A 20,660-nucleotide genomic window follows, 5' to 3' on the forward strand; every position below is an offset into this window, starting at 1 on the left:
CAAAAACCCGATGCCGGCCAGTCACTGTAACTTCTTCGGCGGAACTGGCCAGTGAGCAAGACGAAACCCCGACGCCGGCCGTGGCCGGTAGCTCACCGGCACCAATGGCCGGGCGCCGCCATCCTGTTACCGGGACCGGCCGGCGTAGTCCCGATACCGGCCGACGCGGTGCGCTACCTGGGTAAGGGTGGCACCTTAAGTGCTACATCTCGTGAATTATGGTTATCAAGATAAGCGTTTTTGACCATCTCCTTCTAATCAATTTGCGAATGGTATTTCCAAGGGGCGTTCAGAATAACCCTGCTATGAAAGGAAATGTCACTTTAGTGGTAAGATATGTCATCCCGAAACTACTAATGAAAGCAAAAAAGCGCCGAAAAAATATACAGGGACACAGACGAAGGGAAACAGGACAAGGCGCACTCTCAACTGATGTTTATTGAAAAATTCACACGTTATATAGCCACACACACACAAAAAAAAAAAATCATTTCTTTTTTATCTACTCAGCCCGCGTTTCAAAAATTCAAACTCATTTGTAGATAAGGATACCGACGTGTCACTTATACAATTCTTGTCTCTGGTCCTAATTGCATACGCCTCGTGTAATTCCCGCGACACTTTATCTTTGTATCTAGCCAAAATCTTGGTGTCATTGAAGGCCGGGGTGCAAGAGCATCTATTGCAATGAATTGCAAGGTGCCCCGAAGGCGTCGTTCTTGTAGAGGCAGCGTGCTCTCGGGTGCGATCATTAACGCACCTGCCCGTCTGGCCCACGTATGTCATCCCACACGTCATGGGGATTTCATAGACGACGCCAGTGGCACATTCAACGTACTTATTTCGATGAATGAATGTGCCACTGGCGTCGTCTATGAAATCCCCATGACGTGTGGGATGACATACGTGGGCCAGACGGGCAGGTGCGTTAATGATCGCACCCGAGAGCACGCTGCCTCTACAAGAACGACGCCTTCGGGGCACCTTGCAATTCATTGCAATAGATGCTCTTGCACCCCGGCCTTCAATGACACCAAGATTTTGGCTAGATACAAAGATAAAGTGTCGCGGGAATTACACGAGGCGTATGCAATTAGGACCAGAGACAAGAATTGTATAAGTGACACGTCGGTATCCTTATCTACAAATGAGTTTGAATTTTTGAAACGCGGGCTGAGTAGATAAAAAAGAAATGATTTTTTTTTTTTTGTGTGTGTGTGGCTATATAACGTGTGAATTGTTCAATAAACATCAGTTGAGAGTGCGCCTTGTCCTGTTTCCCTTCGTCTGTGTCCCTGTATATTTTTTCGGCGCTTTTTTGCTTGCAATGAACCAACTGGCCCAAATCTCCACTTTACTAATGAAAGATCCTCGCTAAAAAAAGTTATATGATTGATTTTTGAGCAAGTGTATAGCAGAAGGAAAGACAGTTGTCATTATGAATTTATTTGGTGAGTGGGCCAGGAGAAGGAAATCTTGTCGACAGTGATAGAAAAAGTTATAGGATAGGTGAATTATATCACCTCCCCTGCGCACTCCCTGTATTTTCATTACCAGTTTTCATCGAGCGCAATCACGCATATTTGCACAAAGCAAGTAAAATCATAAATGTAGGCAAATAAAATTGCACACTGGCGCAACCCTTTTTTGAATTTTATACTAGCTTGAAGGTAAATTCATTCAGGATGTCTTATCATTCTAAAGTGTAGTTGTAGAACTGATAGAACCTCCTTACACACTCTTTACGAGCAGTCTCCGCAGCACATAAGACATTTCTGTCACTGTGATTTCCAGGTTGCATAAATGTGGAAATAAGCGAGTCCATAAAGTGCGAGACCTTCACAAACAGCAAAGGCTTCTCCGGGTGATAGCAGTCGTCTGGTCCGTCAGACGCCACACCAACAAGAGTCCACCGGCCGTTATTTTCGTACATCAAGGGTCCTCCGCTGTCTCCCTGAAAATAAATTATCAGAAATTTTTGACCTCAATGGCTTTTTTTATATTAAACAGAAAGATTTTATTTTCTGTTCATGAAACAAAACACGTTTCTCAACCTGATTTACTAGCAGCACTACTGCTAATGTTACAGAAACAAAATACAGACAAAGAATTAAAGAACGGAGAAAAAGTTGTTGCTTCTAAAATAATGCATCCATTCGAGATGCTTGCTTGTTGACCACAAAGGTCAGACAGAATTATACTTTTCAATGCGTGCCATTTTAAAAGCAGTAAATATCCCCCCTTGTTCACGTAACCTTTCAATATACCTGCCTTGATATTTCTAGACAGAGCATTGGAACTTAACCTTTACGAAAATGATTCATACTAAGCTGCACAAATGTTGGTTCTTAAACTATTTCCCATGATAGTGCAGAGATTCGTCCCCCTACCTCGTGTTTTTCTTTAATTTTTATTTACAATATTCACAGTATGGTTCACTTCGGTCTGAACATCTCGTCTCTACTGCCCGCGATCCTGATTGCCTAAATTGCGTAATCGCCTTGACTCAGGATGAAAGTAGCAAGCTGAGCTCAGCAAAAACAAAGGTTCTGGACGTGTGTGCCTCGTCAGTGCAGTTGTCTTTTGTTACCGGGTCACCGCAAGTACCCCCCCCCCCCCCCCCCCCCCTAGTGAGCAGCCGGAGGTGACGAGCTTTTACGTCCCTGAGGAAGCAGTTGTCGTGAGGTTTCATCGATTTTGTCCCGACTCAAGTTGCATGGATTGTCCGTCTGGAGCTGAGCTTGTCGAGGTCCTCGAAACGGTATTGCATCTTGTACACAAAATCGGAGTGAGGCTGGGCAGCCTGAACACTGTCTAACGAGACGACTTTCTCGTTGCCTTTTATCAGAAATGTCATAGTTTTGACACTGCGTCTTAGCACCTGAAACGGTCCATCGTATGTGCGCTGTAGGGGTTGCTTGACTCCGTCATTTCTGAGAAAGACATGTGTACAGAGTAGAATATCAGCCCGAATAAACATGTAACGTGTCGACGGTACCCTTGTGTAGGTAGAACGGAGGTCCTGCTTTAGGATACGCAGTCCTTTTACATAGTTTTCGGCACTCTCAATTTCGGTGTCACTTGCTCGGTCGAAGAAGTTTCCTAGCAGACAGAGTGACTTGCCGTACATCAACTCGGTCATGCAATAGTTGATATTCATTTTGAAAGCTGTTCGTATATCGAACATGACTTAAGGTAGGGCTTCCGTCGGCGCAGTGCTGTTTTGCTGAGCCTAGATTGTGGCGATGCAAGCAAAAAGCTGAGCTCACCGAAAACCAAGGATCTTGAGCTGTGTGGCTAGGTCAGGGCAGTTGTCTCTTGTTACCGGGTCACCACAATATTTATAGAACATAAGCGAAATTAAGTAATATTTTTTATAGCTAACCATGTTTTTAGTATTTCCAATCGGGAGCTGTTCTACTGACCTTTAAAAGAGAAGCACGTAATTTTATTAGTGCAGTGGACTGTAGCCCCTAACTGAACGCATAACGACGTTGCCCTCTAGATCACAAGCAGGCGGCACTTCTAGACTTAAAATACGTTATTATACTCCGTTTTATTACAAGTGCGAGCGAAAAACAGGCTACAATAATACGCTAACGTTTTCCTTAGCACGTGTTCCCAGCAAACACTATTGAGAAAAAAAATGTCTGTGAGGCCCACTAGGATTTCCTGAGAGGACATGAGAGGCCCGCCAAGATATTTTTTTAGGGGTGGGCGGATATTCGAAATTTCGAATACAAATCGAATATTATACATTCAATATTTGTATTCGATTCGTAAACTAAGTCTTTGGTATTTTTCGAATATTCGTCGTAACACGAATATTCGAAATTAAACGATTCGAGAACGTATTTGCAAGCATAAGTTTTGCTCTGTTTCATTTTCGATAAGCAAGGCCGATTGACAGCGACATAGCTGCATGGTGGCTTCGACCTAAACTGGTGGCATCGGTGTCGGTAGCGGTAACCTGCGAATTTCTGTTCCCTTGTGACTCCTGACTTTCTAAAACTGTGATCAACTTCGCATTCGCCCTCCGGGGTTATGGCAGATGGAGGTGATTGCGGGGAACCGTCTGCGTAGCGGACGAACGAACGGGAAACGGCACCTAAACGAAGAGGGAGGAGTGCTACTTGGACTTATTTTGCGAGAGTGACGGCATCAATGGCTCAATCTACGGCTTGCGAGTCAACACTTAAAACGCCCGCGGTACGACAACGCCCATTGTCAACCATCTTAAAATACATCCTGCGTTGTTGAAAGAGTATCATGGGATTACTACTGGTACGTCAAGAAAAGATCAACCGACGCTGACGGACTTCGTGCGCCGCACGAAGCCCCTGTCAGAGAAGAGGGTGTGAGCGTTGAATAACAAGGTGGCCGCCATGGTGGCGCTTGATTTACAGCCTTACAGCATTGTGGAAGACTGCGGCTTCAAAGAACTTCTGACAGAGGCCGTTTCCAACTATCGCCTCACACGCGCGAGAGTGTAAAGCGGGATGCTTTACACTCTCGCGCGTGCTAGTGAAACTAATATATGACGACACCCGAAACAAGGTGAAAGCAGAGCCAGTGATTTGGAGGCGACGCTATCGCTGTTGCCTTCACAAGCGACATGTGGACATCGCGCGCTAACGAAAGTTACGTGAGCGTCACCTGCCATCTTCTCACTCCAAAATTCATGACGACGTGGTTCACCTTGAACACTCGACATATGGCCGCCTATCACAGTGATGTGAACATCGTAACTATTCTGGACGAAATATGCCATGACTGGGAGATACCCGATGAATGTGCGAAGTTCATCGTAACATATAACGAGCGCAACATCCGTGCTGCGGTAAGTAGACTTCAGGGAACTGAAAGAGGGTGCATCGAGCATATGCTTCAACTGGCGATTAATGACACGTGATTCCGTTCGACGGCCAGTGATCGCCTGTGCAAAAACGTGAGGCATGTTGTGGGACATTACAAGCACAGTTCATCAGCTCAAAAAACGCTTGGGGAGTGCCAAAAGAAAACGGGAAAAAACGCACTACGTTTGGTGCAAGACGTGGAGACGAGATGGAATAGCCAGTCAAAGAACTCAAAGAAGCAGTCACTCTGGAGCTTGCTACCTCGCACTGTAACATCGATGAACTTTCCAATTGAAAACGAGCGTGTTGGTTAATAGATACAAAACTTGAAAGTATAAGACAGAGAGGACGAGGACGGGAAGAGGAATCTTTCATTTAGCAACAACATAGAATGGCACAACGATAAAACCGCCCCCCAAAAGTCTCAACGTTTTCCAAGAGGGAAAGGAGATACTAGTTATAAAGGAAAGGGAATACACTAAATATAAAAGATTGGAAAGCGCATCACTATTCTAGTGATGCGCTTTTCAATCTTTTATATTTAGTGTATTCCCTTTCCTTTATAACTAGTAGCTTCTTTCCGTCTTTGAAAACGTTGAGACTTTTGGGGGGCGGTTTTATCGTTGTGCCATTCTATGTTGTTGCTAAATGAAAGGTGTCCTGTTCCCGTCCTCGTCCTCTCTGTTTTATAATTTCAAGTTCTGTATCGATGAACTTGGCTGATCAGAGTGGAATGATGCTTCTGAATATGTACAAGCATTGAAGCCACTGTTATTGCCAGTGGTGAGAAGTATCCGTCTTTGTCTTCCGAAGTTCCTATAATTTTTGGTATGCTCCACTGTCCAGGTAACTATGCTGGGGCATCAGAATTTCCCACAGACCAGATAAGATTCATCAAGGTAAGGTTCACTGAGTATGAGGAAGACAAGAAAGCATGCCCTGTTATGTTCTTAGACCCACGCTTCATGTCGTCTATTTTCAAAGCCGAAAAGGAAAAACTACTATGGCTAAAAGCTCTGTAGCTGCCATAGCTAGCCTCATGTGATGCTACTGACAAAACCCAGCCGGGAGCTGCTACGCAGTCACAGGAGCAAGGCTTTACTCAGTCAGCAGATGTTTGGCAAACATTTGACCGCTTAGCCAAAAGTGCAATGTAAAGCAAAGAGGTTTCAGCTTCAAAATGGGAAGTTGTGGCGTATGCAGAGGAGGCACTGATGAAGAGAGAGAGAGAGTTCTCCGTGTGAGTGGTGGCGAACTGTCGGGTACTTAAGATATTCGAGTCTGGCGAAGCTTTGCATCAAATACCTGGTAATCACCCGCCACTTCAGTGGCGAGTGAGAGATTTTTTTTCTGTGGCTGGAGGTGTAGTTTCCGCTCGAAGGGAGCACCTCCTACCTCACCATGTACAGCAGTTGATTTTTCCGCGTGAGAACTTGTAATTTTCCCTACAACTAAATTTTTTTTTGTCAAGATTACAAGTTGTCATGCAGAAAAATCAACTGCAGTTCTGCCATTCAAAACAAAGAAAAAAAGAAAAAGCAAAATTAACTGCAGTTCCCACATGTGAAAATGAGAATGCTGTGAATAAATGCACCTGCCTTCGGCTATTCGATACTCGATTCGATATTCGAGGCTAACTATTTGTATTCAATTTGTATTCAAAAATATTAATATTCGCATACCCTTAATTTTTTTTTTCTGAGAGCCGTGTGTTCCTTGAAAATTGTTCTAAAAGGCCTGTGTGGCCTTTCATGGTTGTACTCAAGGGTCTGTGAAGCCCACTAGACTTTACGGGGAGGCCCTTGCAGAAATCATCCGAAGACGGGAGTGCGTCAGCGTGCTGTGTTCATCGGCAGTACGCGTCGGTGACACGATTGCGTAAACCTGCTGTGTCGCTGCGTTTATTTGTCCATCGTGTAGACGCAATAGGAAGAAAATATTGCTTTTATAGAGACTCACTGAGTGCAGATGATGCCCACTTATTGCCGCTTCATTCGGAGACCGAAGTCCATCGAGCTAGCTTTATAAAACGATCTCGCCTCGAGAACTTGGTGGCACGAGTTGGCCACCCATTGGCTCAGCTGCGCGCCCAGCAACGTAGTAAGCCAAGCCGGTGCGAAATGTCTGCCATATGCGACGGACAGCAGAGTACAGTGTGCTCGTACGTATTGCTTACTTTGAGTCACTTTTGGTAGCATCGTTTGCGTGTATAGAGCGTTTCAATATTTACCAGTCCAAGGCACACCAGTGCGTGACCGTGGCTTTAGAAACGGAACGTTGAAAATGCCATTTATTAAGAAGTTGCAGGCATAAGAGCACGGCTTGCAACCCTGTCTTCGGGCGGCCGAAGCAAACGCCGCACCCCGAAGATCACGGCTTCCCTTAAAAGGATGGGCCGGATACATTGGTGGGTTGGCGACGACGTCCTCCGGAATGTGCAGTGCTCTGAAAGCAAAGTAGTCCGGTTTTCCCAGCGCGCGACTGGGAGGGGTGCCCTGAAATAAGAATCGAAGTGACATTCCCGCGTCCCTAGAAGAAAGGAAGAGATTGGTCAATCTTTGCCTCCTATAAACTCAGAAAGCCTTACAGTTCGACGGCGGAGCCATAGAGTGCCCGGTCGGAAATTTGGAGCGCGAGGATACGGAGCGCAAAGCATCAAAGAGCCATTTCTCGGGGAACCTGGACGTCAGCAAACAGCTTTTGCAGCGGCAAGTTCCCGAACCACACTTGTTAGCTCGGGAGCAATGCATTTCGGCGTCTCGCTGCAGCGGGCGCCAGTCACGTGGCTCTCCTCTCATCCGTTGTCTGCCACTCCACCTCTTCCATTTTGGCGGCCGCTTCTCGTGGCCATCTGGAAGGCTTTGTCAGTATATAGGAGGCTATGGGTCAATAGGCTGCCTGTGGAAACGGTCGTTGGTCGTCGGGAAAGTCTTTGTTCCTGTTGGCTGTTGACGCTCTCTTGTTTGTGGGAGAAGTGGTCATACCGCAGGACGATGGGCAACGGCTACCTCTATCGGTGCTCCAGCGACTTAGGTGAGTTCGTTTGAAGACGGTGTTTGTGCGTATGAAGTTTGTGCATTCCTGCGGCGACTTTCCTCGTGCGGGTTGGAGTAAACGCTTTACATGCATTTTGGACTGTTGCGGCTTTCAGGAAAGCTGTATTTCTAAGGTACGATGGCTAAGGGGTTAGTAGGCTGAAGGGGTAAAGTCTGAAGTCGGACGTGCGGAAGTCTTGATGGTCTGCTAGGGTTCCATAACACATCAGGGCTGAGCGGTCTGAATGGTCTTTTTTCAGTAGGGAATAGCTACAAGTTACCCTTCCTGGTACGAAGAGAGTGCGGGCGGTTTATTATGTCCCACAGAATAACATTGAGTTGGTATATTGAGCACTTCGCACAAACAGGTTTCACAAGCGCGGAGCAGGTAAACTCACACGAAATAAAACTCGGTCAGAAGTATCCTTATCGTGGTGTAATTTCAAGAAGTATTTCTTTCAATCTTTCCTTCCCAAAGACAGTTGACGTAGTCAAAGGGAAAGCGCGAGGACCACCCATGGAAGACGACATTTGAATAGAGTTCATCGAATGAATACGAGCACAGCATGAGCACTTAAACTGGATTAAGTTACGATGAAAACCTTACCAGACATATGGGAAGATTTTGGCCAAGCACTGGCCAATGACTGGCGATGGTCATTTGGCCAATGGCCAGAGAGTGGCCATTGATCGGCCAGTGCTTGACTGATCGCTGATGGCCAGTGGCAATTAGCCAACAGCCAGAGAAAAGCAAGTAATCGGCCAATGGCTGGCCACTCTTGGGCCACTGGGCAAAGGACCATTGCCAGCAATTCGCCAATGATTGGTCAACTCTGTGCTGCTTGGGTGGTTTCTGTTAAATCGCTGTTGTGACACAACTAGCCGAAGAATGCAATTATGGGGAGCGTGTCTCCCAGTAATATCGGAGTTGGTGTAGGAGAAGTATTAGAAGCGTATGATCCCCAAAAGTGACACTTCGCTTTGCTTTGGAAGCTGGCCGTCACCGCCACTATCGACAGCGTCCGCGTTGCGTCGCATAGTGAAGTGCTACGCCCTCAGACATAATCTCCTGTGCCCGCGGAATCTAAGCAACGCCTGCACCTTTCCACCATCGTTTTTCTCAATTTCGCTCTGGAGTGAAGGGTAAAAATTTGGAACCGTAAAATTCGAAAAACTACTCTCCTATAGCGTTGCTCTGTGCGTGTTTTCATGTCATTCGACCCGCAGGATTTCTCGGAGTTTGAGTTCAGTTGTGTGTCCCGGGCACGGTGGAAGAACTACATTTATGTAATGACTGTCTGCCCGACGCGGCGACCAGGCTATGTTCGGTGCACTGAGGGCTTCAGTCGCACGGAGATAGATGGCGCGCAAGTATGGAGTCCCTCCCAAACCGACAGCTCCGGCTGTTGCTTCCAGCGGTGGTCCCGCATTCCCTCGCTCACCGCTTCTTGTTGTAGCCACTTTGGAAGAAACACATTAAGTGATGACTCTCTGTCCGACGCGGCGGTAACATTATGGTCGGCGTACCGAGCGCGCTTCGCTTGCACGGGGATAGATGGCGCCCAAGTATAGAATCCCTCCCAAACCGACCGCTCCGGTTGTTGCTCCCAGCGGTGGTCCCACATTCCCTCGCTCATCGCTTCTTGTTAAACCTCTCCGCCGCCACGCCGCCACCAAGTCGCGAGAGTCCCTAAATCTGTGTTCTCTTCCTTCGTCTCCTTGTTCTTCTTTTTCTTCTTCTTCTTCTTCTTCGGGTTAAGGCTCACCTTCGTGCTCAATGGTGGCACCTGTGATCGGCCCAGCACCAAAGCAACACTCTAGGCCAGCCACTGGCCGCACACCACCACCACCCCGCGAAAAAGGCGAGCACGCTACTGCGCCGACACCGTGGCCACCGAGGAGGGACCTCATACCCATGGTGCTCATACCTCAGCGCCCTTCGCGGCGGCGCGGGATTAACTACTCCTGGATCGAGGCTAGCTCCGAACACGATCTGGTCGCTCGCTCCCCGCGGGAAGAGCGGCCAGAGTCATCACATGAAGGCCCGTTCACACTCTTGCAACCGAGTACGACCGAGAGAGACCAGACCGGTTTTTAAGCCTCTTGCGACGTCTTAGGGCCTGCTCCGCTGCAGCGCATCCGGTCCTGAGACGTCGCAAGAGGCTTAAAAACCAGTCTGGTCTCTCTCAGTCTTACTGGGTTGCATATATATGCGAAGGGCGCTTAAATATGTTTCTTCCATTGCGGTTCCGGGCAACACTCTACCATGTTTTCGGCATATCTGAGCCGGAATCTGCTTTTACAAAGCGTTTGTGTGTACGACAGTCCGCAAATCACCTCGGGAAGACATTCGTGACTGCCGGTAATTATTTGTATCAATATACAAAACATTTATTTATTCCCTCAATAATAATAAGATTGCTCTTCGCTCCCCGGTGGATCGAAAAGATGGAGAGGAATTTACATGACCGGCGGCGGTTTTCAAGTCCGGACGGGGGGATTAGTTTTCTCGATTTCCAGCTTTCACTAAAAAAAGTTGGCGAGGAGTGTGGCCCCGAACGCATCCTATCCTTTCTTTGAGTAGAAAGTATTACTTTGCAATCAAGGTGCGATATCATATTGATAACATAGTTCAGTCACACAAGCAAAATGGAGGTACCTCATATTGATATGCATACCATTCAAATCTTCCAGGCAATTCAAGATTCTTGAGCCAAACGTAGTCTTCCAACTACACTCATGTCCCGTTAATATTTACAGCGTTAGTATGGACACGCATCAATATGGACTAAATTTTCGGCGACCGATTTCTCCACATGTACTTCTACCCGGTTAATATAGAAACCCGCAGTCCGGACGACGGGCGGCTAGTTTGGGAATAAAACTGAAAAATACATGAATTTTTGTCTCGTTAATTCGGACATCTGTCTACAAAGAAAATAATGAAAAGAAAAATATTAGTGACCCCAGTGTGTACCCGGAATTCACCAATGTCTTTTGTTGCCCAACTAGTTATTTTCGATGCGGGCTAACAAATCCGATGGAAGAAAAAGTTGGTGACCCATAGAGGCCACCGCATATACCTTATGTTGAGATAATCCTTGCACGGGTAAAAAGTGTGCCTCTTTTCAAGTTGGAAGGTATGTTACTTTTTTCCGGGGTGTCATACCATTGCGCGGTGGCCTACGGGGTGGATCACATTCGTTGTGCATACAAGGCAAAGATGAACTGGCGGCGAAGAAAAGATCACAGGAGAAAAGCTCACCGCAAAACCGGCAGATGCGGAGAAAAGCTCACCGATTCTCTTCTTTTTTTTTTTTTTAACTTAGCGGATTTGGCGCCAAACCTGGCAATTCAACACAATTCGCAATCGCCACTTCATTAAACGTATGTCGTTTTTTTGTAATATTCTTGAAGTTCATTGGGCATATTTACTAATTCCTCAAAATATTTAATCGCCAATTTTGTATATTAATGAAGCCGCAAGGCGGTTACAGAATCAGAACATCGTAGACCGGTAACACAGACAGCAATTTATTGACAGCTGACAGTACGCCGTCGGTAGCTCTGTCAGATAAAGAGGTTTGTTCTTTGCGAGCTAATATGAAACGCGGTGTGTGAACCGTTTCAGCTCCGAATATTGGGTACTGCCTAATAGATAAGTAGGTGTTTGTTGATGCAATCAGCGTCCGCCGCGCTGTTTTGTATTCCATAAATTTCACTGACAAACTTTTAGTTGCGAGAACAGCTTCGTCTTGTCGTGTATGTTTTCTTCACTCAGTTGTCGTCATTTGAGCGGTTTTCAGCATGTATAGCGTTTACCAAATCGCCATATTCGCTACCTTACAGAAGGCTACTTCGTATATATGTCACGAGTAACATCAACGCCAGTGTGTGGCTCTGAAGGTCATGGGTGGCTCACCGTAGAAGGAGCACTATTACACAAAGGCAACGTGTGGATCGCCAGCACGAGAGGCTAGGAAATGCGCATGTCCGTGGAAGAAAGAAGACTCGATATCCTACTGACTGTTTTATCCTGTTTTCAAAAGTTAACAAAAGCTTTATAGAGAATTTCAGGCGCCGCGTGGTTGCGCATGCACTTTCGGATATTCGGCATTTACAGTATTGAATTTTAGGTTGTAGGCAAACATTATTAAATTTTCAACTTTTTCCTGTTCTTCAAGTTCATAAAGTTTTCAGTTAGGCTTTCGTTGCCTAGGGAGCAAGCCACAGAAAACACTCGCCCGTAATTATTCTGTTGGGAGCAGTATACCCAATAAGCTTAACAAATATTAGAAAAAATTAGACTTTCTTTTGTACAAAGCTGACGAATTTTAATAATAATAAATTGATATATGTTACGCATCTTCCAACAGCCTCCATATAAATAGCAGAAAAAGAAATCGGTGAGCTTTTCCTCCGCATACGCTCAATGGCCGGTGAGCTTTTCTCCTTATCCACCGGTTTTGCGGTGAGCTTTTCTCCGGTGAGGTTATCTCCAGTGAGCTTTTTTCCGGTGAGCTTTTCTCCGGTGAGCTTTTCTCCGGGATTCAGAATGAACAATTCTCTGGTCAGTTTGAAAGCGGGGATATTGACAGGTTGTTAAGCGTGGACGGGCAGAGCTTTCTGCTCAGCTGCAAAAGAAGATATGCAAATTCAAACGTGAAACGCCTTCAGTGTCTGTTCAGTACGTGACAGCGTGGAGTGAAAAAAAAACCTATGAATTAATCTCGCAAAGTCCACAGTGCACGCAATTCTAGACGAATCAGAGACGTGGATGAGCGTTTCCACAGCCAGCTCAAGTTGCTGCCGGTGAGAAAAACCCAGATGAAGAGGCATCGGCATTCTTGGAAGTAGACGAAGAGACCAGCGACTGGGAGCCTTTTAGCGACGAGCAGATGCTGGAGCTTGTCGGTTGAATCCTCTCAATAACTACATCAATAAAAAAAAAAATAAAAAAAATCACATCGACATAAGCAACGGAGAAAGAAGAGAGACCGACCGTTACTCGATGTGAAGCTCGTTGTGGCTGGCTGGGAGACGGCGATAGCCTATATTGAGCAGGAGGGCGACGGAGAACGTGCACTTAAATGGTCGGCGTGTTGAGCCTTTTGGACACAGAAGTAGGATCAAAGACCTCAGTGCAAAGTCACATCTCGTTGTTTGGCTAACTAAACTGTCATCTGTTCCCACAATTATATCTTAAATGTTTGTGTTTTTGGCTTTTATTCTTTATAATGGACGAGTTTCCTGGGGCACGGAGTCGTCCGTATTAACGAGACATGACTGTAAACTAAACTGTCTGACATTTTTTCCTAAGTCCTGTAGTGCATGGAATACGCTGCTTTATATTGTCACGGATGACGAGGTGAAACGAAGAAAATAACTAGAAGAACTGAGGCGAACTTCTGCCCGAAAATAAAAAAAAGTAAAACAGAAGATAACAGCAGAGCCTCGCGGGAGTCGAAGTCGGCGTAACAGCAGAGCCGAATGCTGGGGCGAAACTGACCCCGGCTACACACGGAACACCTTTTCTACCGGCGTGGGTTTCTGGAACATTCGGCCTAGAACGTTCGAGCCCGTCGAACATTCGTAAGGTGAGACGAGAAGGTTCTCGAACTTGCGAGAATAACAAGTAGAAAGAATAAAAAAAAGACACGTCGTTCCCAAGAATTGAACCCTGGCTCTTCGCGTGGGGAGCAAGGACGATAACTCTCCTCTGTTAAATTTAGCGGGGAGGGAGGGGGGGGGGGGGGGCTAATTGGTGCAAAGGCCACGTGACCAGTCAGGGGATATAATTTCCTTCGCTAAATTTAGTGACGAAATTATAGCGGTTTTTAAATAACGTGTCATAAATTTTTCCAATAAATTGATGCTCAAAAATTCCCTCTAAATTCCCTACGCAATTTAACGCGAGAACGGAATATGAGTACTGCTACTAGAGGTCAAGTAACGGCCATTTCCTCGCTAAACATAGCGCTGAACTGCGCAGATAGACTATGGACGGACAAACATTTGGGACGAAATGTTACGCTAAAAGTCATTGTATGCTTTTACAGCAAAGATGCAAAAAATGAAAGAGTAGGAGGGGAGAGGAGGAGGAGAAGGGGAGCGTATGCCCCTCCTCTGCCTCCGTACCTTCCCCTCCTCCTCTTCTGCTCCCATCCTATTTAGGGGAAAGTTCCCCGCTATATTTTGCGGTGAAAGTTTTCGTTAAATTTAGCGGGGAAATTTTTCCGCTTCAATTAGCAGGGAGATTTTTCGGCAACATTTAGCCGGAAGATTTTCCGCAAAGTTTAACGGGTAAATTTTCCCGCTACAATTAGCGGGGAAGTTTTTTCTCAAAATTTAGCGGAAAACCTTTTTGGCTAAATTTCGCGGGAAAAAGTTTCCGCTGAATTTAGCGGGAAATTTTTTCCGCTAAATTTTGAGTGGAATTTTTTTCCGTTAAATTTAGAGAAAATATTCCCGCTAAATATAACGGTGAAAAGTTTCTATAATGCAAAGTGCGGTTACGCCCGCTTGCATTATTTCCATATTGCAAAGGGCGGTTTCGCCGGGGCCACGGTGGATAGATAATACTCTTCAGGTGAGGACAGCGCGCTCCTCGCGACGTGCAGATAAAGTTCGCTTTTCACTCTCTTCCTTTCTCTCTCTCACTATGGTTTGAAGCGGCGCCGGCAGGTGACTCGTCAACCCGTGAGCACGTTCAAGACGGCTCGTGCCGCCTCAGGCTCCACACGCGTAGAACTTTAGCGAGGTTCTCGCAGGTGCAGAAAGACCACGCGGTGTACCGGTGTGTCACGGCAACGAGATAATTTTTTTCGCTCTCCCAGAGTTTCGCCGTTTGGCCGCCGGCGACACTGTCAGCCGCGGGCACGGTGGCAGCGGGATTACAGTAGCGGGATGATGCAGCCTTTCCCATATCCGTCGAACGAACGCTATCTGATTCCTCGCGCCACGCGTTCAGCCCCGCTGTGTCCTCACCTAAAGAGTGTAGGTCCATACGGGCATTCGCGTTTGAACGCGTTTGAGTGCGTTGCGGAGCCCTTGCGGCCAGGCGCGGTCGCTTGCGGAGCGACGCGCGCCTTCCTGCAACGCTCGGTAGCGCGACGCAAGCGAGTAGAGACTCGCTCAACTTTCCGAAGCGCTGCGGTGTGTTCGGGTGCGTTCGACCAATCAGAAGCCGAAAGAGGAGAGGGGGGTGACGTGTTCGCTCGCCCCACGCGGCCGACTCGAGGAGACGTATCCGGTTCTCCGGTCGCAGTGCTTGCTTTTTCGTTTTGGGGAGCGGTGGGGACTGTATTTTCCAAGGCTGCGATGGTTCAAGCTTGACAAAACGTCGGGGAAGCCGGCGAGATTGTCCCAAGATCGAACACTTCGACGCTGTCGCTGTGCGCCGCCATATTTCCTTCGATTTCGCTTACTATTGGTGAGCCACTAGCGACGATAGCGCGTTCTTATTGGCTCTTGACTGCGGTTGACTGCGTGTCAACACAACTGTGCGTACAAGTTTGGCGCAAGCGGTCTTCGCAACGCAACGCGTCCGCTTGCCGCTACGGAACGCACTGCGCTCAAACGCCAATGTGCGTATGGGCCTTGTGTCTCCCACCGTGGCCGAGGCCGACGGAGGAGGCGACGGCGACGGCGACGGCGACGGCGACGGCGACGCCGCTCAAGCCGGAAACGGGCGCCTAAGAGCTGCGCTCTAAAAGAAATAAGATTTATTATGTCATATTTTTATAGGAAGTACAATTGAAGGGCTTCCTTTACTCACATGACATGATCCTCCACTTGTGCAAATGATGTAGCCAGGAACTTTGCTTTTCAATTGGGCACTACATCGATCCGGATCAATCAGATCTATTTCCCTTTCCATCAGTGAGTTTGCGTAGTGAAATGCGAGGAATCCACTTTGTTCCGTTTGTGGTCTGACGCTAGGTACTTCACTCAATGTTTTGTTTATAGGTTCCTGAATCACAAGGTCGTCTGTTTGGTCTTCGACTTCATTATCATCTTCATATTCATATGGATCATAATATTCTGGGAGTAAAACAAATATTTAGTAGAATTATTTCGGAAAACAATACGGAAATTTGTACATTCTAATACCTGATTGGTCATGTGAGCATGTTTGAAAATGCGACCACTGCCTGATTAACGTACAATCGATACGTCATAAAAACGCAGTAGGAATGTTTTCTAATTGCCAGTTTAATGTTCGAAATACGAACGGATTCAAAGTTGCGCAGTTATATTTTATAATGATTCGCGTCTGTAGTAAAATAATTAAATTATACAATTTACCAAATATTCTTCCCCAGCCAACAGAATAGGGTGTACTGCTTGCAGGGGGATCGTCACAGTTTTCCGGAAGGCATATTGGCTGAATATAGTCAGTATAGTTGACTTTCGTTTTTAATTTTACCACAGCAATGTCTTTCTGTGAAAGTAATACATGTTAGAGAAAACTATAATGCACAACATTTATAGACGTTAAAACCGTTGCTACTTACCATGAAAAGGCGACAGTTTTGTCGAATAGGGGTGCAGATGCTTTCAACTTCAACACATGTCACCTGGGTTTCAGGAGCCTCATGGTATTCTTCATCTTCTTTTGGAGGTACTTCGCTTTTTCTGGTTGTCCTTTTCTGTATATTGCACTTTTTCAGAATTTTGTTACATTGAGAAGAATTGGTTCTGAGTGTGGTTCCAAGACGAGCTGAAAACTTATGAGCGTCTTGATTCCTTTAATTATAAAGAAAAAAACAGAAAAAAATTACTATTGCGAAATACAATAATTTTTAAATTTAGAAAATAAAATGTAAATTTCACGAATAGACTTTAGATGCGTCCTGTGTCCTAGCCTTTTGCCTGGCGCAGGGTGGTTTACTTGCCGCACCTTAGAAATTCATATCGGTGTTTAAAGGCTGCTTTTCTCACCACCTGTAATCTGAATGCTTGACACGAGATAATTGTTTAAAATTTAAACACAAATTTGTTTATCGGGTTTCTGGTCTAATCATGAGCCGCAATCGAGTGCAAAGTTTACGCTGCAAATAGTAGAACCCCGTGTTTTGCTTCATGCCTCAAACCGGAGTGCACGGGCAGTGGCTGAATGACCTTACAAACTAACGAAGAACGGAGTGTGAATGTCCGAGACAGTAATTAACTTTTATATGGAAAGAAATCAGAATAAAAATTTACATTACATTGGAAAAATATAAAGCACTTACCCAAAACAGTGTGCTGCTGTTACCACATATTCCTCAGCAATTAAGGCCCCTCCGCATACTAAGGTATCGTTTGAATCATAGATTGCGACTACCCAGGGCCAGTGTTTCGGGAGAGCTTGGGTACCATTGATGATTCTTGCAGAAATGTGTTTTACCTCTTGGCGCATTCCGCAATTATTCTGTGACTCGGTTCCGTTTGTGCGTTGCAGACTTCCAGATTCTGTAATAATCCAGTTAGCGAGTACACATTCGAACACACAATTTGCGTTGGAAATCGTGATCACAAAAATTAAATATATGCACGACTTTAAGATATGATCTGGAAATGCATAATTTTGTCTTCTACAAGTAAGCCGCATCGTTGCAGAGTGCAGCCTTAGAAATACCTGGGTTTGTTTTTGGTGTATGTCCGCAAACTAACAGAATGAAGGGGCGAGGAGTCATTTTCAGTAATGGGCTGAATCTCATCGCGAAACTAGTACTGTTGTTTCATGCGCACCGAAAGAATTCTAATTCTAGTCTTAGGAAAAGCAAATTGTAGCTGCTGCTATGGCCATTACTACCTTTCCACCATCTGTTTCCCCCTAATATGCCACGGGCAGTAAATAAGGTCACTATACAAGTCAAGAGAATCGGGCAGCGGTCAGTAGAGAGTTTTAGTATATCGTTCGGATGACTCTGACAACAATGGCCGATACACCTCCGCCACCTTTGTGCATGCAGCTTATCGTTTTCGAGTATCGTTAATAGGAATATCGGATGTATTGGAGCGATCATCTAAAGCTTTCTATTACTACTTTATGTGCATATGCACTCAAATTTATATACCCTTCAAGCGACATTTTAGAACGGAGCAATTTACACCGCGTTTTCCTGGTTTTGAAATAGTGCGTCAGTTTTGCCCGACTGCGCTGGGCTGTGAGTCATCTCGTCAAAGGGCTGTGGTAGCCTGCGTAAGCGCGTTTCCGGACGCAGGTGGTGGCTAGATGAATACGTTTGATTGCTTGTTCGGCGCCTTTTGGCGAATACACTTTCTCGATGCTCTTAAAACAGTTGCACATCACTTTCTTTGTTTGTTGTGACGACTTTTGGATACCAAACATTGTGAAAATCCTTTGGGGTGAAGAAAGGGGGAGCTTACAGAAAGTACCAACGATACGCAATACCGATGGTACCCAACAATGCAGACGAAAAAGTCACAAAGTTTGTTTTGCATTGAACTAGAAGGCCTCTAGTGAACTTAAACCAAGAAAACCCGAAAGGGCTAGGAAATAAATTCTACACGTTTGGCTCATCCTGAATAATATTATGGTTACATTTTAGAACCAGGGCTAAAATGACAGTTTTATGCATATATATTTTAATGCGTTAAGTTAGGCCCAACACATTATTTTTGTTGAACAATATTAAGCTGCGTAGTAAAAAGGCGTGATGCCGCTCTGTAGCTTCGGCTGTAATGCTATATAAAATTGTCCACAACCATATACTGAGAGGCTGTGGCATGCGCTGTGAAGCACAGAGGAGCAGGTAGTTATATCCGCCGTCGCAAATAATTACAGCGGGAATGTTATGTTTACTATGTATCCATCCCTTGGACCATTGAAATTCCATGTCGAGAAGCTAAATTAATAAAAGAAATCTGAATTTTCGTAAAAAAAAATGTTTTGCAGAGATATTCACTAAGGTAAACTGTGCTTTCAGGAGTGTGGGTATAAAATTAAGACGAGCAATCGAGGCAGTCATTGATTTGTGCAGCGTGCATTCATGTACGTGTTTTCGTGTGCTCCGTTTGTGGATGTGATCCCTGTATGAAAACATGCACGTATTCCGTTACAAGTGACGAAATATTTTAATGTATTCCCTTTATCAGTAATTGTATAAAGAATTATTTACATATTTTTCAAAGTACTTGTAAAGTATTCCCATTAGTTATTTAGGTAAGAGAATGATTGTAAATCGTTACATTTTCGTTTTTATTCACATAAGAAAAAAAACGGGAATATAAACACGAAACAAAAACGTGTAGTCTTGTTTTGTAACTGGAATGGATTGTTTTGTCAGATGAATATTACCGGGATCACGTTATCAATTGCACTTCCAAAGCGCAGAGCATGGCAGTCGTCAGAAGTTCGAAGCCTTTCTTCAGGTCGCCTAACACCTAAATTCACTTTTTTGTTTGGCTATTTTGTTTGCAAGCTGCAGCTTGATTGCGCATAAGAAAGGGGAAAGTGCGGTTGTATAAAAAGTGGGCTCTCGGTTCCAACAGTACTAGATAATCTCGCAATTACGAAACGTTTACTTCTAGAAACAAACACTGTCTGAGCTCACGCGAGTTTCTATCGAAGTTCTGTGCGCGTCAGTTATTTTGGTCACTTCATTATTTCTTTGATTTCGAACACACAGAGAGGATGATATCTAACGATTGCGCGCCTTCCAAAGCTCGAGACAATTAACAATGCCTTCTTTGGTTGTAGTAACTACAAGAGTTAGTATAATGTCACAACCAGAGCGGACGTGCCGTATATCGCTGAAATATAATTCAACACAGAAGTAGACTGAAAACGACAGTAACTGGCATGCTGCTCAAGATATGTTCGAACAGCTCATATTTTGGACCGTTACTTCAAAGATTACTCTTTGAAGTAACGGTCACTTACTTCTATGGAGGAGTAAGTTTAAGAGCAAATAGTTACAATTTTGCGTTGTATCACTGTATATATAATTCCTTTCATTTTTTTTAGCAACGTGTGCAAGTTTGCATGCGTGTGGTACGTTCAGCCGATTGATGACGTGTGTAATAGTTGTGCAATATAAAATGAAGGAGATACGATGCTAACTGCGCTAGCATTGCACATATTTTTGTGTCCTTTCAATTCGGTAATACCTTGCACGACCCAGCGTCTTGAGCTAAGTGGCAACTATACATTCTACACCAGTTCCTATTCGATTCTAAACCAATGTAGTGGTTTCTACTTGGTCTTGTGGATGAGACTATTTCCATTTACTAACTTCATTGGTTAGTGAATGTTAAGAGCACACCTATTACTAGCTGCAGTTTGTAAAAGGTTAGTAACATATCTGACAACCAGTTTCAAACAAATTAGAAGAGTATATTTTAATTACGCTGGCCAAAAGGATAACGGAAACATAATCCGCGTTTTTTTCGTTTTTTTTTTTTTTGCCGACGCATGGCATTAAACAGCACGAATATTTAACCGTCAGGTTGGTACTTTGGGTAAAACCATTGGCTAAGTAAATATTTCTGATGAGAAAATCGCGGTTTTACGATCAACGAAAAAATAATAATTACTGCGGATTTGCGTTTTGTACGCTTTACATATGAGAGGGATGGGGTTTTAATATACGGACATCACTATACAGAATTTTTCTAAAAGTCTTTCACAGAAAGTACGAACAACTCTAAAGCCGGGATCGCACTGCTTATACATAACAACAAGAAAAAAAAATTAGTCTGCAAACACGAGTTACCGCAATACCCGAGGTTCGAATGCCGCGTGCCGAATTTGTTCTCG

The 20,660-nt window shown here is 45.1% G+C and overlaps 1 protein-coding gene across 1 annotated transcript; it reads right to left on the reverse strand.

Moving 5' to 3' along the window:
• Positions 1 to 1,583: 1,583 nt before the first annotated feature.
• Positions 1,584 to 17,571, reverse strand: LOC8051836 (enteropeptidase-like). Its single transcript, XM_040214438.1, has 6 exons — positions 17,514 to 17,571; positions 17,128 to 17,446; positions 16,408 to 16,639; positions 16,199 to 16,334; positions 15,669 to 15,934; positions 1,584 to 1,954 (listed from the first exon to the last, which is right to left on the reverse strand). The coding sequence occupies exons 1-6, from the start codon at positions 17,569 to 17,571 to the stop codon at positions 1,694 to 1,696; spliced, it is 1,272 nt and encodes a 423-aa protein (XP_040070372.1). The 3' UTR covers positions 1,584 to 1,693.
• Between the last annotated feature and the right edge of the window lie 3,089 nt (positions 17,572 to 20,660).

Source organism: Ixodes scapularis, unplaced genomic scaffold, assembly GCF_016920785.2.
Source record: "Ixodes scapularis isolate PalLabHiFi unplaced genomic scaffold, ASM1692078v2 PGA_scaffold1__304_contigs__length_218370807, whole genome shotgun sequence".
Classification (NCBI taxonomy): Eukaryota; Metazoa; Arthropoda; class Arachnida; order Ixodida; family Ixodidae; genus Ixodes; species Ixodes scapularis.

Bases quoted from the DNA above. Each gene is read 5' to 3' on its own strand.
- LOC8051836 (XM_040214438.1), bottom strand. From the start codon at position 17,571: ATGACTCCTCGCCCCTTCATTCTGTTAGTTTGCGGACATACACCAAAA. The intron at 16,335-16,407 runs GTAAGTAGCAAC...TTACTTTCACAG, and splicing joins AAAACTGTCGCCTTTTCATG to AAAGACATTGCTGTGGTAAA. The intron at 1,955-15,668 runs GTGAGTAAAGGA...ATTTATTTTCAG, and splicing joins CAAGTGGAGGATCATGTCAT to GGAGACAGCGGAGGACCCTT.